A 20,822-nucleotide genomic window follows, 5' to 3' on the forward strand; every position below is an offset into this window, starting at 1 on the left:
TGGAATATGTAACAGTTCCAGGTGTGAACATGGACTAAAAGATGGGGTTTAGAATCACAGTATTAGTCTGGCGGTATAGTTGGGTAGATTGCCTATTGTATAGTATAGTACTGTATAGTATTGTATAATGGCACACATTGACCATAAGACCCAAAGGGGGAAAAAAAAACATATGGAGAAGTGCTGCGATCCCGGTGGAGATCCAGGGGACGGGCAGTGAGATAGTCAGGACCTATAAGTAGCTGGGTGCGCTCGCCAATAATAAGCTGGACTGGGCCGATCACCTGGAGGCGCTGCACAGTAAGGGCCACAGCAGACCCTACCTGCTGAAGAGGCTAAGGGCCTTCGGAGTCCAGGGGCCACTTCTTAGGGCCTTTTTGAACTCTGTGGTTGCTTCAGCCATCTTTTTCGGTGTGGCCTGCTGGAGGAGCAGTATATCAACCAAGGACAGGAATAGACTTGACAGGCTGATCAGAAGGGCCAGCTCTGTCCTGGGGAGCCCCCCTGACCCAGTACAGGTGGTGGGTGACAGAAGGACACTGTCCGTGGTGACCTCTATGCTGGAGAACAACTCCCACCGACTGCTTCACCCCAAGTGTGAGAAGGAGCTATCGGAGATCCTTCCTCCCAACCGCGGTCAGGCTGTATAATCTACATCAGGCCAAGCGGAGATCACCCCGCACAGAGAACTAAATGATCCTGAAGTCTTCTTTCTTCTGTTCCTTAGCTGCTATAGACTCCTAGTATATCTTCTCTTCTCAGCATATGTGTGTCTACGTCTGTAATATATTACTGTGTATTATCCTGTATCTGTATTACTACGCTGCTGTAACATACTGAAATTTCCTCACTGTGGGACTATTAAAGGATTATTTTATCTTACTCTTGGTATATACCATTCTATACTTTTTGTGTGGTTTCTGCTGTGCTTTACTATATTATTGTATAGTGAATGGAGCCTTATGGGCAGTGTACAGTATGTGGCGGTAGCTTTATACGGTTATTATTGCTTCCTCCACTAGAGGTCGTCCTATGCACACAGTCACCGCCTTACAATACGGTCTTATGCTCATTGGCGTCAACATGACGCAAGTCAGAGCTGGAATGGCACACGTTCACTTTCTTTCATTTTTAAGATTTTCACACTTGTGCTTTCATGCATCTATAATGTGATACCCTCTACAAATGTTTCCTTTGAAGCCGAATTACATTAAATATGGTAACAAATTACAAGGTGCAGGAGGGGATTGCAAGGTGATGGAATATTAAGATGCTTGAGTGACTTTCCCTCTTCTCTCCTACTTACCTGCTCTGTTGTCCATTGTTGTCGCTGTGCCCTGTATGGAAAAAACTGCTGTCATGGGGAGGGGGTATCTCACGAGGTGACTGTTCTTCACGTATAGCAACTAAAGATCTGTTTGTTATATAAGCCTCTCATAACCCCATAACCTGGATAAGAAAATACTCTGTAAAGAGGATTGTCACCAGATCTGAGGAGCCCAATGACATCCCCCATCTGATTGGACCTGTCAACAGATCTGAGGAGCCCAATGACATCACCATCTTATCAGACCTGTCACCAGATCTGAGGAGCCCAATGACATCCCCATCTGATCGGACCTGTCACCAGATCTGAGGAGCCCAATCACATCCCCCATCTGATCGGACCTGTCACCAGATCTGAGGAGCCCAATGACATCCCCCATCTGATCGGCCCTGTCACCAGATCTGAGGAGCCCAATGACATCTCCATCTGATCGGCCCTGTCACCAGATCTGAAGAACCCAATCACATCCCCCATCTGATTGGACCTGTCACCAGATCTGAGGACCCAATGACATCCCCCATCTGATTGGCCCTGTCACTAGATCTGAGGAGCCCAATGACATCCCCTATCTGATCGGACCTGTCACCAGATCTTTAAAGCTGAATCACATCCCCATCTGATCAGACCTGTCACCAAATCTGTAAAGCCCAATCACATCTGTCATCTGATCAACCCGGTTTCCGGATCTGAAAAACACAATGACATCCCCCATCTGATCGGCCCTGTTACCAGATCTGTAAAGCTCATTCACATCTCTCATTGGATCAGACCTGTCACCAGATCTGAGGAGCCCAATGACATCCCCCATCTGATCGGACCTGTCACCAGATCTGTAAAGCTCATTCACATCTCTCATTGGATCAGACCTGTCACCAGATCTGAGGAGCCCAATGACTTCCCCCATCTGATCGGACCTGTCACCAGATGTGAGGAGCCCAATGACATCTCCATCTGATCGGACCTTTCACCAGATCTGAGGAGCCCAACGACATCCCCCATCTGATTGGACCTGTCACCAGATGTGAGGATCCCAATGACATCCCCCATCTGATCGGACCTGTCACTAGATCTGAGGAGCCCAATGACATCCCCCATCTGATCGGCCTTGTCACCAGATCTGAGGAGCCCAATGACATCCCCCATCTGATCGGACCTATCACTAGATCTGAGGAGCCCAATCACATCCCCCATCTGATCGGACGTGTCACCAGATCTGAGGAGCCCAATCACATCCCACATCTGATCAGACCTGTCACCAGATCTGAGGAGCCCAATGATATCTCCATCTGATCGGCCCTGTCATCAGATCTGAGGAGCCCAATGACATCTCCATCTGATCGGCCCTGTCACCAGATCTGAAGAACCCAATCACATCCCCCATCTGATCGGACCTGTCACCAGATCTGAGGACCCAATGACATCCCCCATCTGATTGGCCCTGTCACTAGATCTGAGGAGCCCAATGACATCCCCCATCTGATCGGACCTGTCACCAGATCTTTAAAGCTAAATCACATCCCCCATCTGATCAGACCTGTCATCAAATCTGTAAAGCCCAATCACATCTGTCATCTGATCAACCCGGTTTCCGGATCTGAAAAACACAATGACATCCCCCATCTGATCGGCCCTGTTACCATATCTGTAAAGCCCAATGACATCCCCCATCTGATTGGACCTGTCACCAGAGCTGAGGAGCCCAATGACATCCCCCATCTGATCAGTCCTGTCACCAGATCTGAAGAGCCCAATCACATTCCTCACCTGATTGACCCTATCTCCAGATCTGAAAAACCTAATGCCACTGACCATCTGATCGGCCCTGCCACCACATCTGTAAAGCCCAATTACATCCTCCATCTGATCTGTGCTGACCTTGTGACTTTCAGGCTCCAGATCTCCCCATTCAGTAGAGCTTGGAACGTGAGACCCATCATGTTATAAACAACCATCTTGGCTATCTCATACATAAATTACATACATAATTATTTAGCTTATGATGAGTTCTGGAGATTCTGTCATGGAAATACGTTGTTACGGTTTTGCTCCTAAAAATCTTTTTAGTATTTTGTAAATCCACCTTTTGCTTTCAGCCCTGCCTGAATCCTTCTGGGCTCTCGATCAGATTCAAGTCTCGAGCTCAGGCCTCATCTACACATTCCCAATGTTGGTGCCTACTGGTTGCCTCACTTGGGTATGAATACGGCTTTATCTTCACCTCCACCCAAAAGTGTTGGATTGGGTTGGGATCTGGGGACTGTGGGGGACAATCCAGCACCTCTACTTCATTGCTTTTGATCCATTTCTTTGCTAAACTCTATGTATGCTTCAGGTCCTACTGGAACACTATGTTGTCCTTTTCATACCCATAGTACTTAAGTGTACGAAGTAACTCATCTTGTCAGATACTCACATCTAGCTCATCATTGAGTCCATCATCGATCCTGGTCAAGTATCCAATGCCTTTGGCTGTGACACAACTCCATATCCTTAGGCTTCGTCCACCAAACTTAACAGTTCCTTCAATGTCTCAGCCCCTTAGCCTCCTTTTCCCTTCTCTTTTCCAGACCCATTTGCACCCATCACAGTCCAGTCTATTGACTTTCATCTCATCGCTCCAAATCACCCGTTTCCAATCTTCTATTCTCCATGATTCGTACTTTTTTGCAGACTTGAGCCAACGTTTCTTATGACAATATTGAAGTTAAGGCTTCTTCACCTATTTTCAGGCCACGATTCCAGACTTGTGTAATGTTTCTCGTTTGCAGGGACGTTTTATGATCTCACTATTACGAGCCATCTCCACTGACATTTATGTCGAGAAGAATCTGCAGAACTGATCATATGCTAAATAGTTACAAGTCACATGTATGTATGAGATAGCCGAGATGATTGTCTATAACATGATGGGGCTCACGTTCCAAGCTGTAGTGGATAGGGAGATCTGGGGCCTGAAAGCCACAAGGTCTGAACATGGTTACCCATTGTTGTGTGTGCTTTCTCAGCTGAACTTAGGAGCATCACAACCAAAGTGTTAGTAGGGTGTGAAGTCCAGTCACTTTTTAGCATTCCTTTACATTCCCTTCAAGCGAAAGAGACCGATGACCAGCTTTCAAAACCCAATGGCATAGATCATCTGATCGGCTCCATCAACCTGATTGTTATTCCAAATCCTTTCAGCCATTCCAAAGATATAAATCCTGTTCTTATTGATATAAACAATAGTAAGTGCCAGGGCGCACCTACTATAACAATCAACTATGTGGCCACTATGCGGGCCTTAGTGAGCGGGTGCCCAGGAAAAAGGAAAGCTGAGTCTTTAGCGCCACCTGTTGGAGGGTAGATTCCTATATGTCAGCCTTCGGACATGACTTAGTATATAATCCAAACCAGATAACATAATTAAAGGGGTTTTCTGGGACCCTGACCGACCAGCTGTTTGTAGAGACTGCCACATTCGTTTAATCGCTTCAGCCTCTTTAATGCTTACCAAGCACAGCGCCCTACTTGGGTATATGGTCGTACTTGGTATCACAGCTCAGTCCATTCATTTGACCACTGAACATAAGATCACATGGCCTGTATAGTGGAAGTGGTGGTCCCTGAGGAGTGCTTCAAACAGGGGTCCCAAGTGTCAGACCCCACAGGATAGGCCATCAATTATAAGTCCCAGAAAACCCCTGTATAATAAAGCGCCCATCCAAAAGGAGCTGTAATGGGGCCACTCATTGGTACAGAACAGGGTGCTAGTTGGCTAGGTGAGAGGTCAATGATGTAGGTCAGGAGGGGTCATGGATGCAGAAACAAACAAGGGGCCCTTCTGTGCCCCCATAATAATAGGTATGTACAGTGTCGCTATATGACCCCATCTCTTCTATATGCGCCGCTGCCTCTCGGTCCATAAAACCAACCTGTAGGCATCCTGTGTGTACAAGGTCTTATAGCAATTTTACTGTGTTCGTGCACTAGATACGTTACTATAAAGCTGCAAAATACGAGGGTGATTCCTGCTATAGAATATTATAGTGAATGATTGGGAGTCTATAGGTAGACAATGCCGTATATACAGTCGTTTCCTGCCTGCCAGATAATGATGTTAATTGGCCGGGTTGCTAGGTGGCAGTGCTGCTTTTGTAAGAATGTGAGAAAACAGCTTTTCTCCTCGGAGAGGCAAAGAGCGGCAGGGGGAGCGCAGAAAATGGAGGGAGGGGGAGAAGGCTGAGTACAGTGTGAGCTCTACTGCTCGCTCCTAATAACACCAGCTAAACCAGGGCGAATGAGGACGTTTTTGGGGTCACATAGGACCCCGCACAAGAAAACAAACACATTTATCCGACACGCCATGGCATTGTCTGCTCAGCATCAAGTCGCCGCAGGGATTGTTCACAACACGGCGGGGTCTCCATTGGGAATGAGAGACGTGATCGAGGAAGAGGATCCGGAGACAGAGGTGGACTGGACAAGAACAGAGGGGACCCCCGTGCTTTGGGGAGAATTTCAAGGGACACAGCAGACGGAGGGGGAAGATGAGAGTGACTGGTACCACAAGGGTCTGCAGAGATGTCGGCTTGATGGTAAGAACCCGTCTGTGTGTTTATATGACAGCAAGCGCTGCTTTGTCCTCGTGTATAGGAGACCTCTGTAATGCAGATATACGATATGTCTATTTACATAGATACATATATCTATACTGGACCATAAATCACATGAAGTATTCAGTAATCTGGGATTAGTGGCCGTGACCCTGCAGGATACCGTGTAATCCCCTCTCCCTCCACCCCACCCCCCGTAACGTATATGCAGATATTCTGTTGTTTGGACCAAGTCCACATGACAACCTATATGTGTGTGGATGGTTGTATGGCATGACGCTGACATCATTGTGCATATACAATAACAAAGTCTGTAGTGTATGGATCTGCATCATCGTTCTGGGAGTTGTGGAGAGGTTCAGATCAATAAAGGAATGAAGACCCCTGACCCATGAAATATTATTCGTTGATATTCTGGATTTGGTTCCTATAAGGTTTCTTCATATACCCCATGCTTCTATTACATTGAGATGCTTATTACAATAACACATCAAGGAAACATAGCCAAATGTAAGTATGGAGACCCCATAACATGGAGACCACAATACCCCATCACCATGGCCCCATGGGTCCTCCGTCCTCTGAGAATAATTCTGAGGGCTGCCCGTCATAAACTAATCGGTTATTAACCCCTATTAATAGCCCCAAGCTGTAAGTCATTGCCTTCAAAGTTACCTCCAAGTGTCTTCTGCTAGACCTTTGGAGACCATTTTAGGCCAGTTCACGCAAACATGTTATGGCGACATTTTGCACCCATATTATGACTGGGTGTCCTAAATTCCTATGATATTGTAAGTACCGTATGGATCATTTGACCCATGGTCAGTATGGAATTTGCAGCCATAATATGGACATAAAACTTTGCCCATGTGCTGCAGAGCTTACCCTGTGGTGAGGCCAGGACACTAACCATAACTTACCATAACACTGGCCATAGTGTTCCATCTTGGGCCTTATTGTTTCACTGATTTCCCAGGCCGAGAGCTACATGGGTTGCAGCAGTAGCAAAAGCTCCTTGGGGGAGCCCTAAATGTCCCTCTGCTACATAAACTATACCTCTATAGGTAGTTGGGCCCATCACAGAGTGTGCAGTGTGGTCCTGGAGTTACGATTCTGCTGATACCATTAAGACATGTGACCCCACAAGGGTCCATCCACTATGGTTAACATGCAGGCCTTATATGACACCACCATTAGCTAAATAAACCTTAAAATGGTTTTCCGACCCCAAATCGATTTTTCATACTGATGACCTAACCAAAGGAAAGGTCATCGGTATGTGATGTGTCAGGGTCCGAGACCCAGACCCCACACAGACTTAATATTGCAGCAGCCTTTGGGTACTGGACGGGCAATGCTATGCAGTAGATGGGGCTGCTGCGACGTTCCTATTACTTGTATAGGAGCGGTGCTGCCCATTCGCTACCGACAACCAGAGACTGCTGTGACACTGATCTGTGTGAGGCCTGGGTGTCAGACCCTGACAGATCATGTACTGTTGATCTATCCTGTGGATGGGTCTTCAGTGTGAAAAAACGATTTGGGACTGGAAACCCCCTGTAAGGTTTTGTACAGATTGCGATGACTCCACTATATTTGATGACCCGCTATCTATGGTGATCCCACTATCTATAATGGCTCCACTATCTATGATGACCCCACTATTTAAGGTGATATATATATTCCTGGGACATTAACATGTTCTAAATGTGTTATTGTTGGTTCTGAGCACCAGATGACCTATTGGGGGTCTTCATGTTGGGATCAAAGTCCAGAAACTCAAAGCAAGGGTGAGGTCTCATCTCACACTATTCATGAAAATATAAAACATCTACCTGTGGCCAAACATTACTGTAGTCCTGACCACCAGGGGTGTAGCTGGAGGGTTGCAGAGGTAGCTATCACTCCTCCTCCAGATCGTCCTCCTCTGGCTCGTCCTCCTCCACCGGCTCGTCCTCCTCCACCAGCTCATCCTCCTCCGGCTCGTGCTCCTCCACCGGCTCGTCCTCCTCCTCCAGCTTGTCCTCCTCCACCGACTCATCCTCCTCCACCGGCTCGTCCTCTTCCAGCTCGTGCTCCTCCACCGGATCTTCTTCCTCTGGCTCGTCCTCCCCTGGCTCATCCTCCTCCACCGGCTCGTCCTCCTCCGGCTCGTCTGCCTCCACCAGCTCGTCCTCCTCCGGCTCGTCCTCATGTTGTTATGTTGCTATGACGTCACTTTTCTATACTTTTATGCCTATATTTGTGTTTCTTTGGACATGTCCATATATCATGCCTGGTAATCCTGAATAGTCTAAGAAGCTCACCGTACTATTCTCTCTTATTGAGATCTATAATGTATTCTCCAGTACTAATAGAAAGGTTGTCATTGCACCACTGTATGAATATGGACCAATACTAGGAGAATAATTCATCTATTTTCTCTATTCATAGACACCTGGGTGGCCTTTAGAGATACAGAAGGTGAAGAACCAGAGACAGAAGATGAGGAGGTGCACACAACACAGCATGACGGGCGCTGGTGGTGCGAAGACAGCACAACATTGTGTACAAGAGAGCACTCTATAGACAAAGTGAGCCTGGAAACCTGTAAATATTAGTAATGGCCCATTGGGACCACTCTGGGGAAGGGGAATGGCCGCACCATATGGTTAGAGCTAAATCACCATCCAGGGCTACATATGTCTGACATCAGTAGTCTATCGGCCATTGAGGAAGACCCTGGGGCCTAGGCAGATGAGGTTTTATAATGATGATGCCACAGCATAGACTGATTATAATGATGTCACATGAAGTCTTATGATGTCACTGGATAGTAATGGAGGTACAGTCAGTTTTCCACATCTCTCTCCATCATCCGTAGTTATCATGAAAGCCCCCCTTGATCTCAGTGGAAATGGCCCCCCTTAGTTGTTGGGCCCCATAGCAGGTACTGTGGCATAGCCCCTTGGTCATCATAAGCCCACTCCTGCCATGTAGTCAGACATTCTTACTAGTCACAAAACACGATGTCATATATTTATCACCAGGGCTCTGGAATCAGAGGTGGAGTTGTGGAGTCGAAATCAGGCTTGGTCCCAATTTTGGGTGGAGATAGAGTCGAGAATTTGATGCACATGTGTTATGTATTTACTTTCATAGAAGTCAGTCATTACTGCTTCTGTCTGTCCATGGCGGTCAGCCAGTCATGAAGGAGTCGGAGCAGGTAAAATAGAGGAGTCGGTGGTTTGGCTGACTCCACAGTTGGATGGACATATCCAGGTAGACTCATCTATGATCATATACTGAGGTCTCTCACAAGTGGATGAGAGTATTAGAGTCCATTTAACGTCATCAACACACATATAACAAGGTTGTCCTGATCTCCTGCCTTGAGCAAAGATACAAGATGGCAACAACGTGGCGTTTATTACTCATATCCAGCAGAGACCTTTATGGGGTACAGCAGGCACGCCTATATACTGTATATACAGTGGCCACCCCACTATGTCACCAATACATGGTCATACAAAACACCGTCCACCATACACAACCAAGGGTCTGTTACCCAAAGTGACCTTGTCCCCAATATATAAAGACAGAATAATATTAACCGTTTGTATACATATCAATGGCATATAAGGGACAGCTGTGCTAGTAGGATACAGATATATAAGAGATATATAGCTGGGCATTAGAGTGCAGTCCTTGTCATGTGGTTGGGTCAGTAGCGTAAGACGGACAATCCATAGGTGACACGGATAAGGAATAGTCAGGAGTCGGAGCGGGCAGCGCACATTGTTGCTGACGTTTTGGCTTCCAGATTGTTTTTCTTGTCTAGCAAACTCCAAGGTCGAGCCTGAAGCCTCCAAATATTGCTGAGCTCTGGAAAGAAGGAGAATGTGGAGGTAGCGTGTGAGCGTGTGCCCAGGTGTAATATATGGAGGGATGGACCAGAATCCTTAATACTACGTCTTACAGCTCCATCCTGCTTACATGGCCTTCACTTCGCTAAGATGCGCCTGAAGACCTTGATAGAACAGAAGACAACTGTCCAGGCAGCGCTCACACAATGCAAGATAGCAAATCTAAGGGCCCGAAGAGTGCAGGGGCCCCTGAGGGTAAAAACTAGGAAGACCTTGAGACATTTGTGTTACATAAATGTCCGATGTGCAAAGTGAGAACCCGTCAGGGTGGGGGGGCTGTAAGAGGCCTCGCAGAGGAGACCCCCCATAGCATAAATGCTTATGATTAAATCATAATTACATTAAAATTAAGTCAATTAATACTATAGGCCAGAACTCCAGTTCACATTTCGCACAAGTTTCGAAGCCGGCTTGTTATAAAGGTTTTATGAAATTACAAGAGGGGCAACTTTTTTTCTCTTGAAACAGCGCCACTCTGGTCCAAAGGTTATGTCTGGTATTGCAGTTCAGCCCCATCCTAGTGATACCTGAGGTGCTGAGAATAAATCAGGCCGCTTCTCTCATATATCACATCATTCCTGTACGCAATATAATTGTCTGTTCTGGTGCTTTATCCTTCAGAGCAGTCTGGACATCTTTGAGAACTGTTTTCCTCCAGTGTCACATCCGAATGTAGAAGAAGAAATTCAGCCGCTGGAATCATTATTACAGAATGTGGAACCACAAGGTCATAAGCAGACATGGAGAAGGTAGGAGGAAGATCCGGAGAGTGGGGCACTGGTGGTATAGGGTCACTGGTGTCAGGACACATTGTACATAATGGAAGTTTGTGGTGTAGGAACAGGTTAATATATAACACACCTGGAATCTCTGACCTCCTTTATCATAGTCATATAGTCAGAGAGGACATTATCACCACCTCCACCAATTCCAGCTCTTAACACCATCTAATAGCCCCGCTCCACTGATTCCGGCATAGTTGGAACTATTTCTCTCGCCCCCACCGTTCCTGAGCAATCAATGCTGTTAGTTTTGGTTCCCAATAATTAGTCTCTCTACTGTCAGGTAGGCGGGGTCAGACAGGAGCAAGAAGGGGGGGTGTTTCTGATCTCTGATGCTGCCTTTGACTGGCGCTCTGAGTCACACCCACTTGCCTACTTCTGACAGAAGAGAGACTAATTATCATATTCAGCACCAGAAATAACTGGACTGATTGCTCAGGGATGGTGGGGACTAGTGGAAAAAATCAGTGGAGGAGCAACTAAAGGATGTTACCGGAGTTGGCCATTTTCCCTGGTTCATGACCGGGCAAGGTTTTGAGTTTTTTGGTACTTGCGGTTTTGCTGATTATATTGTTTTCCTCCTATTTATTCCATTAATTGTTGTGTGGTATTTCGGAATTAGGGATTTATAATTGTATCATTATTAGAGATGAGCAAGTAGTATTCGGTCGAGTAGGTATTAGATCGAATACTACGGTATTCGAAATATTCGTACTCGATTGAATACTACTAGCTATTCGCAGTAAATATTCAAATATTCGGACCACAGCAGTCTCCATTGTGGTTCGATCTTAGACTCCGCCTCCTCACAGACGAGCCTCCAGCAGGACCAGCGTTGATTGGCCGAATGCTGTACACTGGCCAATCAACGCTGGTCAATGCATTCCTATGACAAAAAAGAAAGCTCCCTCGCAGGGGTGAACCTTCCCCTTTCGCCGCCCGAGGTGAATTACTGAAAGCCGCCCCCCCCCCCACGGGAGGAGGGGGCGTGGCTGAGCGGAGGGGGCATGGCTGAGTGGAGGGGGCGGGGCTTAGTGGCGTTCGCAGGCAGAGAGCAGGCACGGAGATGACCTACTCTCTGCCTGAGCGTGAGGGGAGGCTACTGGAGCAGCATTGCTCCAGTGGCCTCCCCAAACCACCGCTCGGTGCTAAGCCAGTCCAGGACAGCTTGTCCTGGACTGGTTTAGGGAAGCAAAAATGCCGCCCTCCCTGGGGCCCTGACATAGCACTGCCTGAAGCGCTCGCTTCAGGTCGCCTCATGGGAGGTGCAGCGCTGCTCCCTCGTAACAGCAAGCTGCCAGCTCTCCCGACTAGCAAGGATGAGCCTGCTGCAGAACCAGCGTTGATTTGCCGCAGGCTCGTCTTTGCTAGTCGGGAGAGTTGGCAGCTTGCTGTTACGAGGGAGCTTACTTCTTATTAGCGCAACTGCTAGCGTTGTGCAGTTAAAGCTCACGGACCCCATAGACTATAATGGGGTCCGTGGGCTTTAACTGCACAGCGCTCCTCCTAAACACCTTTAGTCGAATAGTGGTTTCCCCTGAAACAAGCATTTTTTCCCATAGACTATAATGGGATTCCATATTGGATCGAGTAGTCGAATATTGAGGCTCTACTCAAAACGAATATCGAATCTCGAATATTTCACTGTTCACTCATCTCTAATCATTATTATTTATTCATATATCTGTATGAATGTAGAAAGAAGATCTTGCCTATTTGTCTGTGCACGGCACTAACAACTTCCATTGCAGAGATTTTATGTGGATGACACCTTTTTAGATGTTGCGGGGGTTAGTCCTAGAACTTGTGACATGGACATGGTGTTGCCACTTTTTATATTTTGTTATTTTGGGGGGCTTTTTTACATTACTGTATTTTTTTCCCCCTGATCCATTGACCCCAGTTATAGGAGGAACGCAGCCTCCTGGTATTCTCTATCGAGATACTGTAGGTCCTTTAGCGCTCCGCAGCCCCTGCAGCTTCTGGCCCTCTGAAGATCACATGACCTTAAGGGAGTTCCATAGCTCTACGCCCATCGCTGATTGAGAACTATGCATACAGCGATGGGGAAGGCAGGGGCGGTAATAATCCATCCCTACGTTCGCTTAGTTACGTCCTAGCAGAGATAATTGCCCATGGCATGTATATCAGCAAGTTCTTAAAGGGGTTGTCCGTCAGGTACAAAGGCTCAGTATGGTTTAGTAGGGTGACAGAGGCAATATTGGCTACCTGCGCCCCTGCTGATCTCGACTACCTTGGTATAAGGGGGCACAAAGGAAATGACTGCTCAGCCAATCCCAGGCCACAGAAGACCCCAAGAATAAGCAGTATTTACAGATCAGGAAGTAGAGACCAGCAGGGAACCTGTGCAGGATCGGGAGCAGCAGGGCAAAGGTCAGTTTTGCTTCTTTTATTTCTTTTTAACCCATTCTGAGTATTTTGTAAGAAAAGCAATACTTGTTAGACAATCTCTTAAAGCCCAATAATAAATTCATATCCAACGAGTTCTCTTTAGTGAAGACAGAAAGAAATTGAAAATGTAATGTCTCTTTCTAAAATTGCCCCAATTTCCTGGTACTGGGAATCTAACTGAACCCCCCCCCCCCCCTCCCCTCCCCATATCTATACTGATGTCTTCTCATTTACACTTGGGCTGAGATAAGAGTTGTGGTGAGAACCAGAACTTGGGTGGCGGCTCCACGTTATTGTCCGTACCCCCTGCTTCATACATATGCCGTGTTCTTCTGTGTTTTATCATTTCAGATCCACACACTATCTACAGAGGGCCACATCCGAACACACAAGAGATCCCGATCTTCTCTATAAGTGGAAAGGATCCCAGCTACACAGCAACTACCTCTCATCTCTCCATATTAACCCCAATGACAAGGTCAGATTGCTGTTATCATCTGTGGTTTGTCATCCTGTCAAGTGTATATGAAAATGTGGGACTACTGCCTAAGACTTTATTCACACTGCCATCAGACCCCTCTCCAACCTATCTGCAGGGCTGGGGTGATATGCTGGGTCTGGTGACAGTAACCTATCTATCTGCAGGGCTGGGGTGATATGCTGGTTCTGGTGACAGTAACCTATCTATCTGCAGGGCTGGGGTGATATGATGTGTCTGGTAACAATAACCTATCTATCTGCAGGGCTGGGGTGATATGCTGGTTCTGGTGACAGTAACCTATCTATCTGCAGGACTGGGGTGATATGCTGGTTCTGGTGACACTAACCTATCTATCTGCAGGACTGGGGTGTTATGCTGGTTCTGGTGTCACTAACCTATTTATCTGCAGGACTGGGGTGATATGCTGGTTCTGGTGACAGTATCCTATTTATCTGCAGGGCTGGGGTGATATGCTGGTTCTGGTGACAGTAACCTATCTATCTGCAGGGCTGGGGTGATATGCTGGTTCTGGTGACAGTAACTTATCTATCTGCAGGGCTGGGGTGATATGCTGGTTCTGATGACACTAACCTATCTGCAGGACTGGGGTGATATGTTGGTTCTGGTGACAGTAACCTATCTGCAGGGCTGGGTTGATATGCTGGTTCTGGTGACAGTAACCTATCTATCTGCAGGGCTGGGGGTGATATGCTGGTTCTGGTGACAGTAACCTATCTATCTGGAGGGTTGGGGTGATATGCTGGTTCTGGTGACAGTACCCTATCTATCTGCAGGGCTGGGGTGATATGCTGGTTCTGGTGACAGTAACCTATCTATCTGCAGGGCTGGGGGGATATTCTGGTTCTGGTGACAGTAACCTATCTACCTGCAGGGCTGGGGTGATATGCTGGTTCTGGTGACAGTAAATAAAAAATGATATATAAAATATACATACATTATTGACACAATAAATCAATTAAAAACACTTAAAGGGAATGTATTGCCAATAAATGACCTGTTTTGTTTGATCACGTTGTATGTTAGACATATTTTAAAACTTCATCAAAAATTCTTTAAAAAATAATTTCAATCTAATTATTCATATTCTAATAACTTTCTATACATCCTGCATTTCTGGCTCTGGCTATGAAGCCAAAGAATATGCTGAGACTTCCTGTTTTCTGTAGGAGGTCTTTGCAGCAGTCACCTCACTTACAGCACACTGATGATCACAGTGATAAGATACAGAAATCACCAATCAGCAGTTATGTACTCAGGTCACAGCGCAGACCTAGACACCTCTCCTATAGCAGTCCATAGGGTTTGCTCCAGACCACTCTTTCTATGGCCCCCAGGCCGTCTACAGGAAACAGGAAGTCACAAAATATTTTAGGTTTAGTGGAAAGAGTTAGAATTTTTTGGATTTTTTTTAATAACATGGAAAATTAAAAACAACATCACCAAAAATTCTTTAAAAATATGTTACAAATAGAAATGATAATGATTATTCCTAAAATTAATTTAACCTCATGGGGTACATAATATTAGTGGCCTTGTGTGGGCACTTCCATATACCATGTACTGACACCAGATATTGGGGAATTACATTTCATTCTTTCTTTGTGTTATGTTTTTTTACCCCCCCCCCCCCCGTCATGCCTAAAACTTTTGCACATCACTGTATGTACATGAGTCAGTCTCATATGAAAAGCAGATGTAAATGTAACGCTGGAGAATGTCAATGACTACGATGAATAAGTTGCCACCTAAGACATCTGTTAGTCACAGCCCCGATTGTATAGAGATCTATTAATAAAGGAGAACTCCTCCGAGGTTTTACTCATCTGCTGAGTCAGAGCCGAATGTTATACATGGACCCTTATAGAATAACACCTCCCCCCCAAGACGTGGTGTTACATCCAGTCACTGATGGAGTTGTAGGACTCCCCCAAAGATTTCCCCTCTGTTCCCCCGCCTGGTATAGCTGACGGTTCGTGCTCAGGTTATACCATCTGGACATAGAAAGGGTTAATCCTATATCTAGGCCTGGAATCTCATTGCGTCTACCTTGTACCAATACGTGTTTATAATGGGAGGTTTCATGAAGACAATTCCCATTGGAGAGCGATAGATCCCGAGGGACCTTGTGGGGTTAGTTGGGGATCTGAAGGTTTTCAGCAGATATCGGCCTTGCAGGATTTTTTCGTGCAGAGTCTCTGACGTGAATTTTGTCAATCAGTATGGAGAGTGGCTCTTCATAAGTAGTCCCTTCTGGTGGGCTGACCGGAGGGTGAGACAATCCCTTTAAGAATTGTTGTATAAAGCAGTAAACACGTGGGTTGAGATAGAGAAACTGTGGTTGGCTCTGATGCATCCCAATGCGTTTCTGTGGTCCCGTTCCTCTCCCCTTCCGTCCACTCCCCTTTTGGGTCCTATTCGCTTCACAAGGGCCATTTGGATTACCTGCTCTAAAATCTTTCCCCTGGCCTCCCAATGTTCGTCCATGATTTCCTTTTTGTACAACCCCCTCTTACCGGAGGGACTTACGTCAGCTTTGGTGCGACCATGGAGTAGGCTTGGCCTTTTCCGTGTCGCTGACTTAATAGACCCGCTGACGTTGGTGCTTAGGCCCTTTGAGTATTTTGTGTCAGAACTACATCTTCCCACCACTGAATGGTTGCATTACCAGCAGATTGTCCATTTTGTTTTTACCCAGTTCGGCTCTCTGAAGGTGTCCCCACCGACTGTCTTTGAAAAACTATGTACCTCTCCTCCCTCTGGCTCTGATCTTGTAGCCCGAGTTAAGGATGTCCGTAGCATGGAGAACTTTACAGCCACACTTAACCATACTGTTGAGGTGTTCCAGGCTATATGGTCATCTTGGGACGCATACTGTATTTTGAATGGTCTCTGACTCCTTCCCCTTCCCTTCCTCCCCCACCCCCTCATTTCCACTCTCAGGTTTTTGTGGTGTGTATACATTCCCAGTCTATTTGATGGTATGTGCATTGCTTCACGTTCATGTTTTTTGTGTTGTGTTGTATTTTACAAAAATCCTTTCAATAAAAATTACAGTTCAAAAAAAAAAAAGCAGTAAACACGGAGGGGGATTTATAAAGCCTGGTATATGACATAAATGGGGGGGGGGGGGGAGGCACTACCTATCCTATTATCCCAATAGCTAGCGGCCAGTAATTTACCGTATTTTTCGGACTATAAGACGCACTTTTTTCCCCAAAAATTTTTGGGGAAAAGAAGGGTGCGTCTTATAGTCTGAAGGTGGCGCCTGGCATCCGCTGTAATAGAGAGGCGGAAGCCGGCAAGTGATAGACGCCATTACAGGTGCCGGGGCCTGAGACATCGCTGCGCTCCTCTGCCCTGCATGAAGCCAGGCAGCGGCAGGGGCTCCTCCGTCCCCCCGCTGCTGGCTTCATACAGGGGAGAGGATCGTAGCGATGTCTCAGGCCCCGGCGTCTATCCCTCCCCGGCATCCGCCTCTCTAGTACAGCGGATGCCGGGTCAGTATCCGTGGCCCCTTCTCCCACCGGCCCCGTACCTGTAAAGTTGCAGGCCGGCTCCTGCGCGGCGATATCGCAGGAGCCGACCTGTCCGGGTGACAGCCGGGAGCCTAATGAGGCTCCCCAGCCTGTCACTGCTGTATTAGTATCTCTATGACCAGCCGCCGTAATACTAATAGACAGAATGTCCCATAGACGGCAATACAGTTGTATTGCCGTCTATGGGACTTGCGATCAAGTGACCGCAGGTTCAAGCCCCCGGGGGGGAATAAAATAGTTAAAAAAAAAAAAAAAAAAAGCTTTAAAAAAATGAAATAAATAAAAGTTCTAAATCACCTCCTGTTTTTTTTTCAATACAAGGTGATCTAAGCAATAGATATCCCCCAAAATGGTATAACTAAAAAGTACAGCTGGCCCCGCAAAAAAAAAACGCTCTATGCATCCCCGTACAGCTGCAGGGTCACCTGTCAATGTGGCCTTGCAGCTGTTGCAAAACTACAACTCCCATATATTAAATATTTTACCATTTTTTGCTTCAAAATTTTTTTTCCCTATTTTCCTCCTCTAAAACCTAGGTGCGTCTTATAGTCCAGTGCGTCTTATAGTCCGAAAAATACGGTACTTAACGATCCACACTCCAGTCCAGGTCATGGATGGGTGTAAAGTATTGGCCACTAGGTATTGGTATAATAGAATAAGTAGTGGCCGACAATATCGCCGTGAGGAGGCCAATAAAAAAAGGGGTCATATATTGGGTGGGGACAAGACAAAGAGGTCATACGCTGTGTGGGGACAAGAACACGGGGTCATATACTGTGTGGGGACCCTAAAAATGGGGCTGTATACAGTATGGAGACAAACAATATGTTGTGAACTGCGTGGGGGCCAAGAAAAGAGAGACGTGTACCATGTGGGGGCCAAAAAGGTGGCATTATATTATATGGGGTCCAAATAAGGGGACTTTTTGATCTGCAAATGTGGGGACCCCATCACACGACCAAAGATAGCGGGGTTGGGTATCCTTTTCTCGGGGGGGGGGGGGGGGGGTCCTTTCTATAGATCGCCTCAGGCAGCAGCGATCCTAGGGTGTAAATGATAATAAATCTGATGGTGTCGCCTATGAAAGTGTTGAGGACCAGATAGAATTCGCCGTCTGTCCATTCACAGGAAACCACCGACATCACTCGCATCTTATATTCCGTAATGACATCACACGCGCCGGGCTGATCATTATAACTGTCGCTTTTTTTCCCCTGCACAGGCTCCGCCTCCCAGGACTAAATTTTCGGCATCTTCTCCAGTCCCGAAACAGAGGCCACAGCCCCACAAGCTGAGTACAGGGTTAGCAAGAGACCCCGAGCTGAAGCTTATGAAGGTCAGAACGTCAGGAATTCAATAGATGTGTGCATAATGTGAATAGGACTGTGAACGGGTCAGGTTCTTGGTATTTTTTTGCAGTATTTCGTGTAAGGTTTGGGTTTCAGCTCCTTGTACTTACTCTGAGTGATTCGGTTTATGTAGATTTTCCGGCCCAGATTATCCTGTGTGCATGGGGCCTTAGATGATGCTGAGATAGGAGGTTGTGCTCAGACTTCACCTTTTCCCTTGTAGACAGCACAGCTATAAGTGACCACTATGGTAAACTTATAGAATGACCACTATGTCTCTTGACCACCTCCTACATGGCCAAGCGACCATCAGTGGGGAGAGGAGAAAACCAATGGTTAAAATCCAACATTCTCCATCCCCTTCCCATGTGGAGACACCTCCATAGACATTATGTGGTCATCCAATCTGCCCAAATCTGCTGGCCCAATGTTCTCATCTGGTATTTATGGCCACCATTAGCCACGGACCCTGAACATGGGCTACAAAGCAACCAAGTGGATTTGCACAAGTAAGTCTTGGGTGAACTTTGCCAAATGTTACTGGACATCCAATGTAAAATCTCCTAACACAGTGGGGCAGATTCATTAAAGGGGTTGTCCCGTCTGATTGCCAAGTCCTCCAGTGATCAGGAGGATGGAGGACTGAAGGTCCCCCTTGTGAATGGACCACCAGTGTGCTTGTATGATCGGCACTCCATACACTTCTATGAGGCTGTGGAGATTGTAAACCCAATTGCCCTATGGAAGTGTATGGAGTGCCAGACACAAACCTACTGGAACTACATTTACAAGGAAACCTTAGGCAGACGTTCGGTCCTCCAGCGTCCTGATCACTGGAGGACCTGGAGATCGGACAACTATCACCTGTTCTTTGCATAAAGGATGTGTCCATAATATCCCCTTTAAGCTCCTCCTCTTGACACATCATCAATTGAAGATCTTTGGTGGTCCAGCACCAGGGACCCTTGGGGATCAGCAGCGCTCCCTGCTCCTATTCACTAGCCATGTCATCGGCCACATGGTCGGATCTCAGCTCAGTCCCATTCTAGTGTATGGACTGAGCTTCAATACCAAGCACGACCACTATACAATGTAGGGCGCTGTGTTTGGTAAGTACTGAAGAGGCTGCAGCGATCATCTGAACACTGCAGCCTCTCTGGCAATTCGGTGAGCTAGATTAACCATTCATTGACTGACCCTTTATGATTTATCTAAGACCCCAAGAGGTGCAGCAATAACCTCTTCTTTGTGTATTTGGTCCCTTAGATGGCCTCGGTCTCCGTCCACGTCACCGGCTTCAGCCCGTCCCATCACCTGCAGACCCTTTTCCAGCATTGGTCGCAGCCCAGCGGGAAGACTAGACTGAAGGTGGCCTACGACTTTAACCGCAGTCTCCTCGTCTAACGTTTCTCTTGGACTCACAAATCAAAGTTTTGGTAATATTTGGTGACCGAGCCGAGGATTTTTATGTCACAGAAAAGTATATTTTCTACAATAAAAGCAAGTGATGAGCGAGTGATTCTGTACAAGCCGCCGATACGTCCTTATTGTCATCACTTTCTCTTATCATTGTAGATTGTACAAATAGGAATTACCTTGTATTCATTTTAAAGAAAACCGGTCACTGGGTCCAAAACACCCAATAATATCCATCATCTGATCGGCGCTGTCACCAGGTGTGATAATCCCAATGACATCCATCATCTGATCAGCGCTGTCACCAGTGTGATAATCCCAATGACATCCATCATCTGATCAGTGCTGTCACCAGTGTGATAATCCCAATGACATCCATCATCTGATCGGCGCTGTCACCAGGTGTGATAATCCCAATAATATCAATCATCTGATCGGTGCTGTCACCAGGTGTGATAATCCCAATGACATCCATCATCTGATCAGCGCTGTCACCAGTGTGATAATCCCAATGATATCCATCATCTGATCGGTGCTGTCACCAGGTGTGATAATCCCAATGACATCCATCGTCTGATCGGCGCTGTCACTAGGTGTGTTAATCCCAATGACATCCGTCATCTGATCGGCGCTGTCACTAGTGTGATAATCCCAATGACATCCGTGGTCTGATCAGCATTGCCAACGGGTGTGATAATCTCAATGACATCCATCATCTGATCGACGCTGTCACCAGTGTGATAATCCCTATAACATCCGTCATCTGATCGGCGCTGTCACCAGTGGGATAATCCCTATAACATCGATCATCTGATCGGCGCTGTCACCAGTGTGATAATCCCAATGACATCCATTATCTGATCGGCGCTGTCACCCGGAGAATTTTGGTGTTTTTTTATTTTATCCATAATCTGATCAACTATTACAACGATATAAACTCTGTTACAGTTTATACATATTAGGGTCTATTAGTCAAGGGGGCAGTACCATTGTGGGTTTTC

General features: G+C 46.6%; 1 protein-coding gene across 1 annotated transcript; it reads left to right on the forward strand.

Moving 5' to 3' along the window:
* Nucleotides 1-5,493: 5,493 nt before the first annotated feature.
* Nucleotides 5,494-19,915, forward strand: LOC142185140 (uncharacterized). The gene is made up of 6 exons (XM_075260400.1): nucleotides 5,494-5,901; nucleotides 8,353-8,492; nucleotides 10,446-10,573; nucleotides 13,370-13,496; nucleotides 18,279-18,392; nucleotides 19,672-19,915. The coding sequence occupies exons 1-6, from the start codon at nucleotides 5,604-5,606 to the stop codon at nucleotides 19,807-19,809; spliced, it is 945 nt and encodes a 314-aa protein (XP_075116501.1). The 5' UTR covers nucleotides 5,494-5,603; the 3' UTR covers nucleotides 19,810-19,915.
* The last annotated feature ends 907 nt before the right edge of the window (nucleotides 19,916-20,822 follow it).

This window comes from Leptodactylus fuscus, chromosome 11 (genome assembly GCF_031893055.1).
Source record: "Leptodactylus fuscus isolate aLepFus1 chromosome 11, aLepFus1.hap2, whole genome shotgun sequence".
NCBI lineage: Eukaryota > Metazoa > Chordata > Amphibia > Anura > Leptodactylidae > Leptodactylus > Leptodactylus fuscus.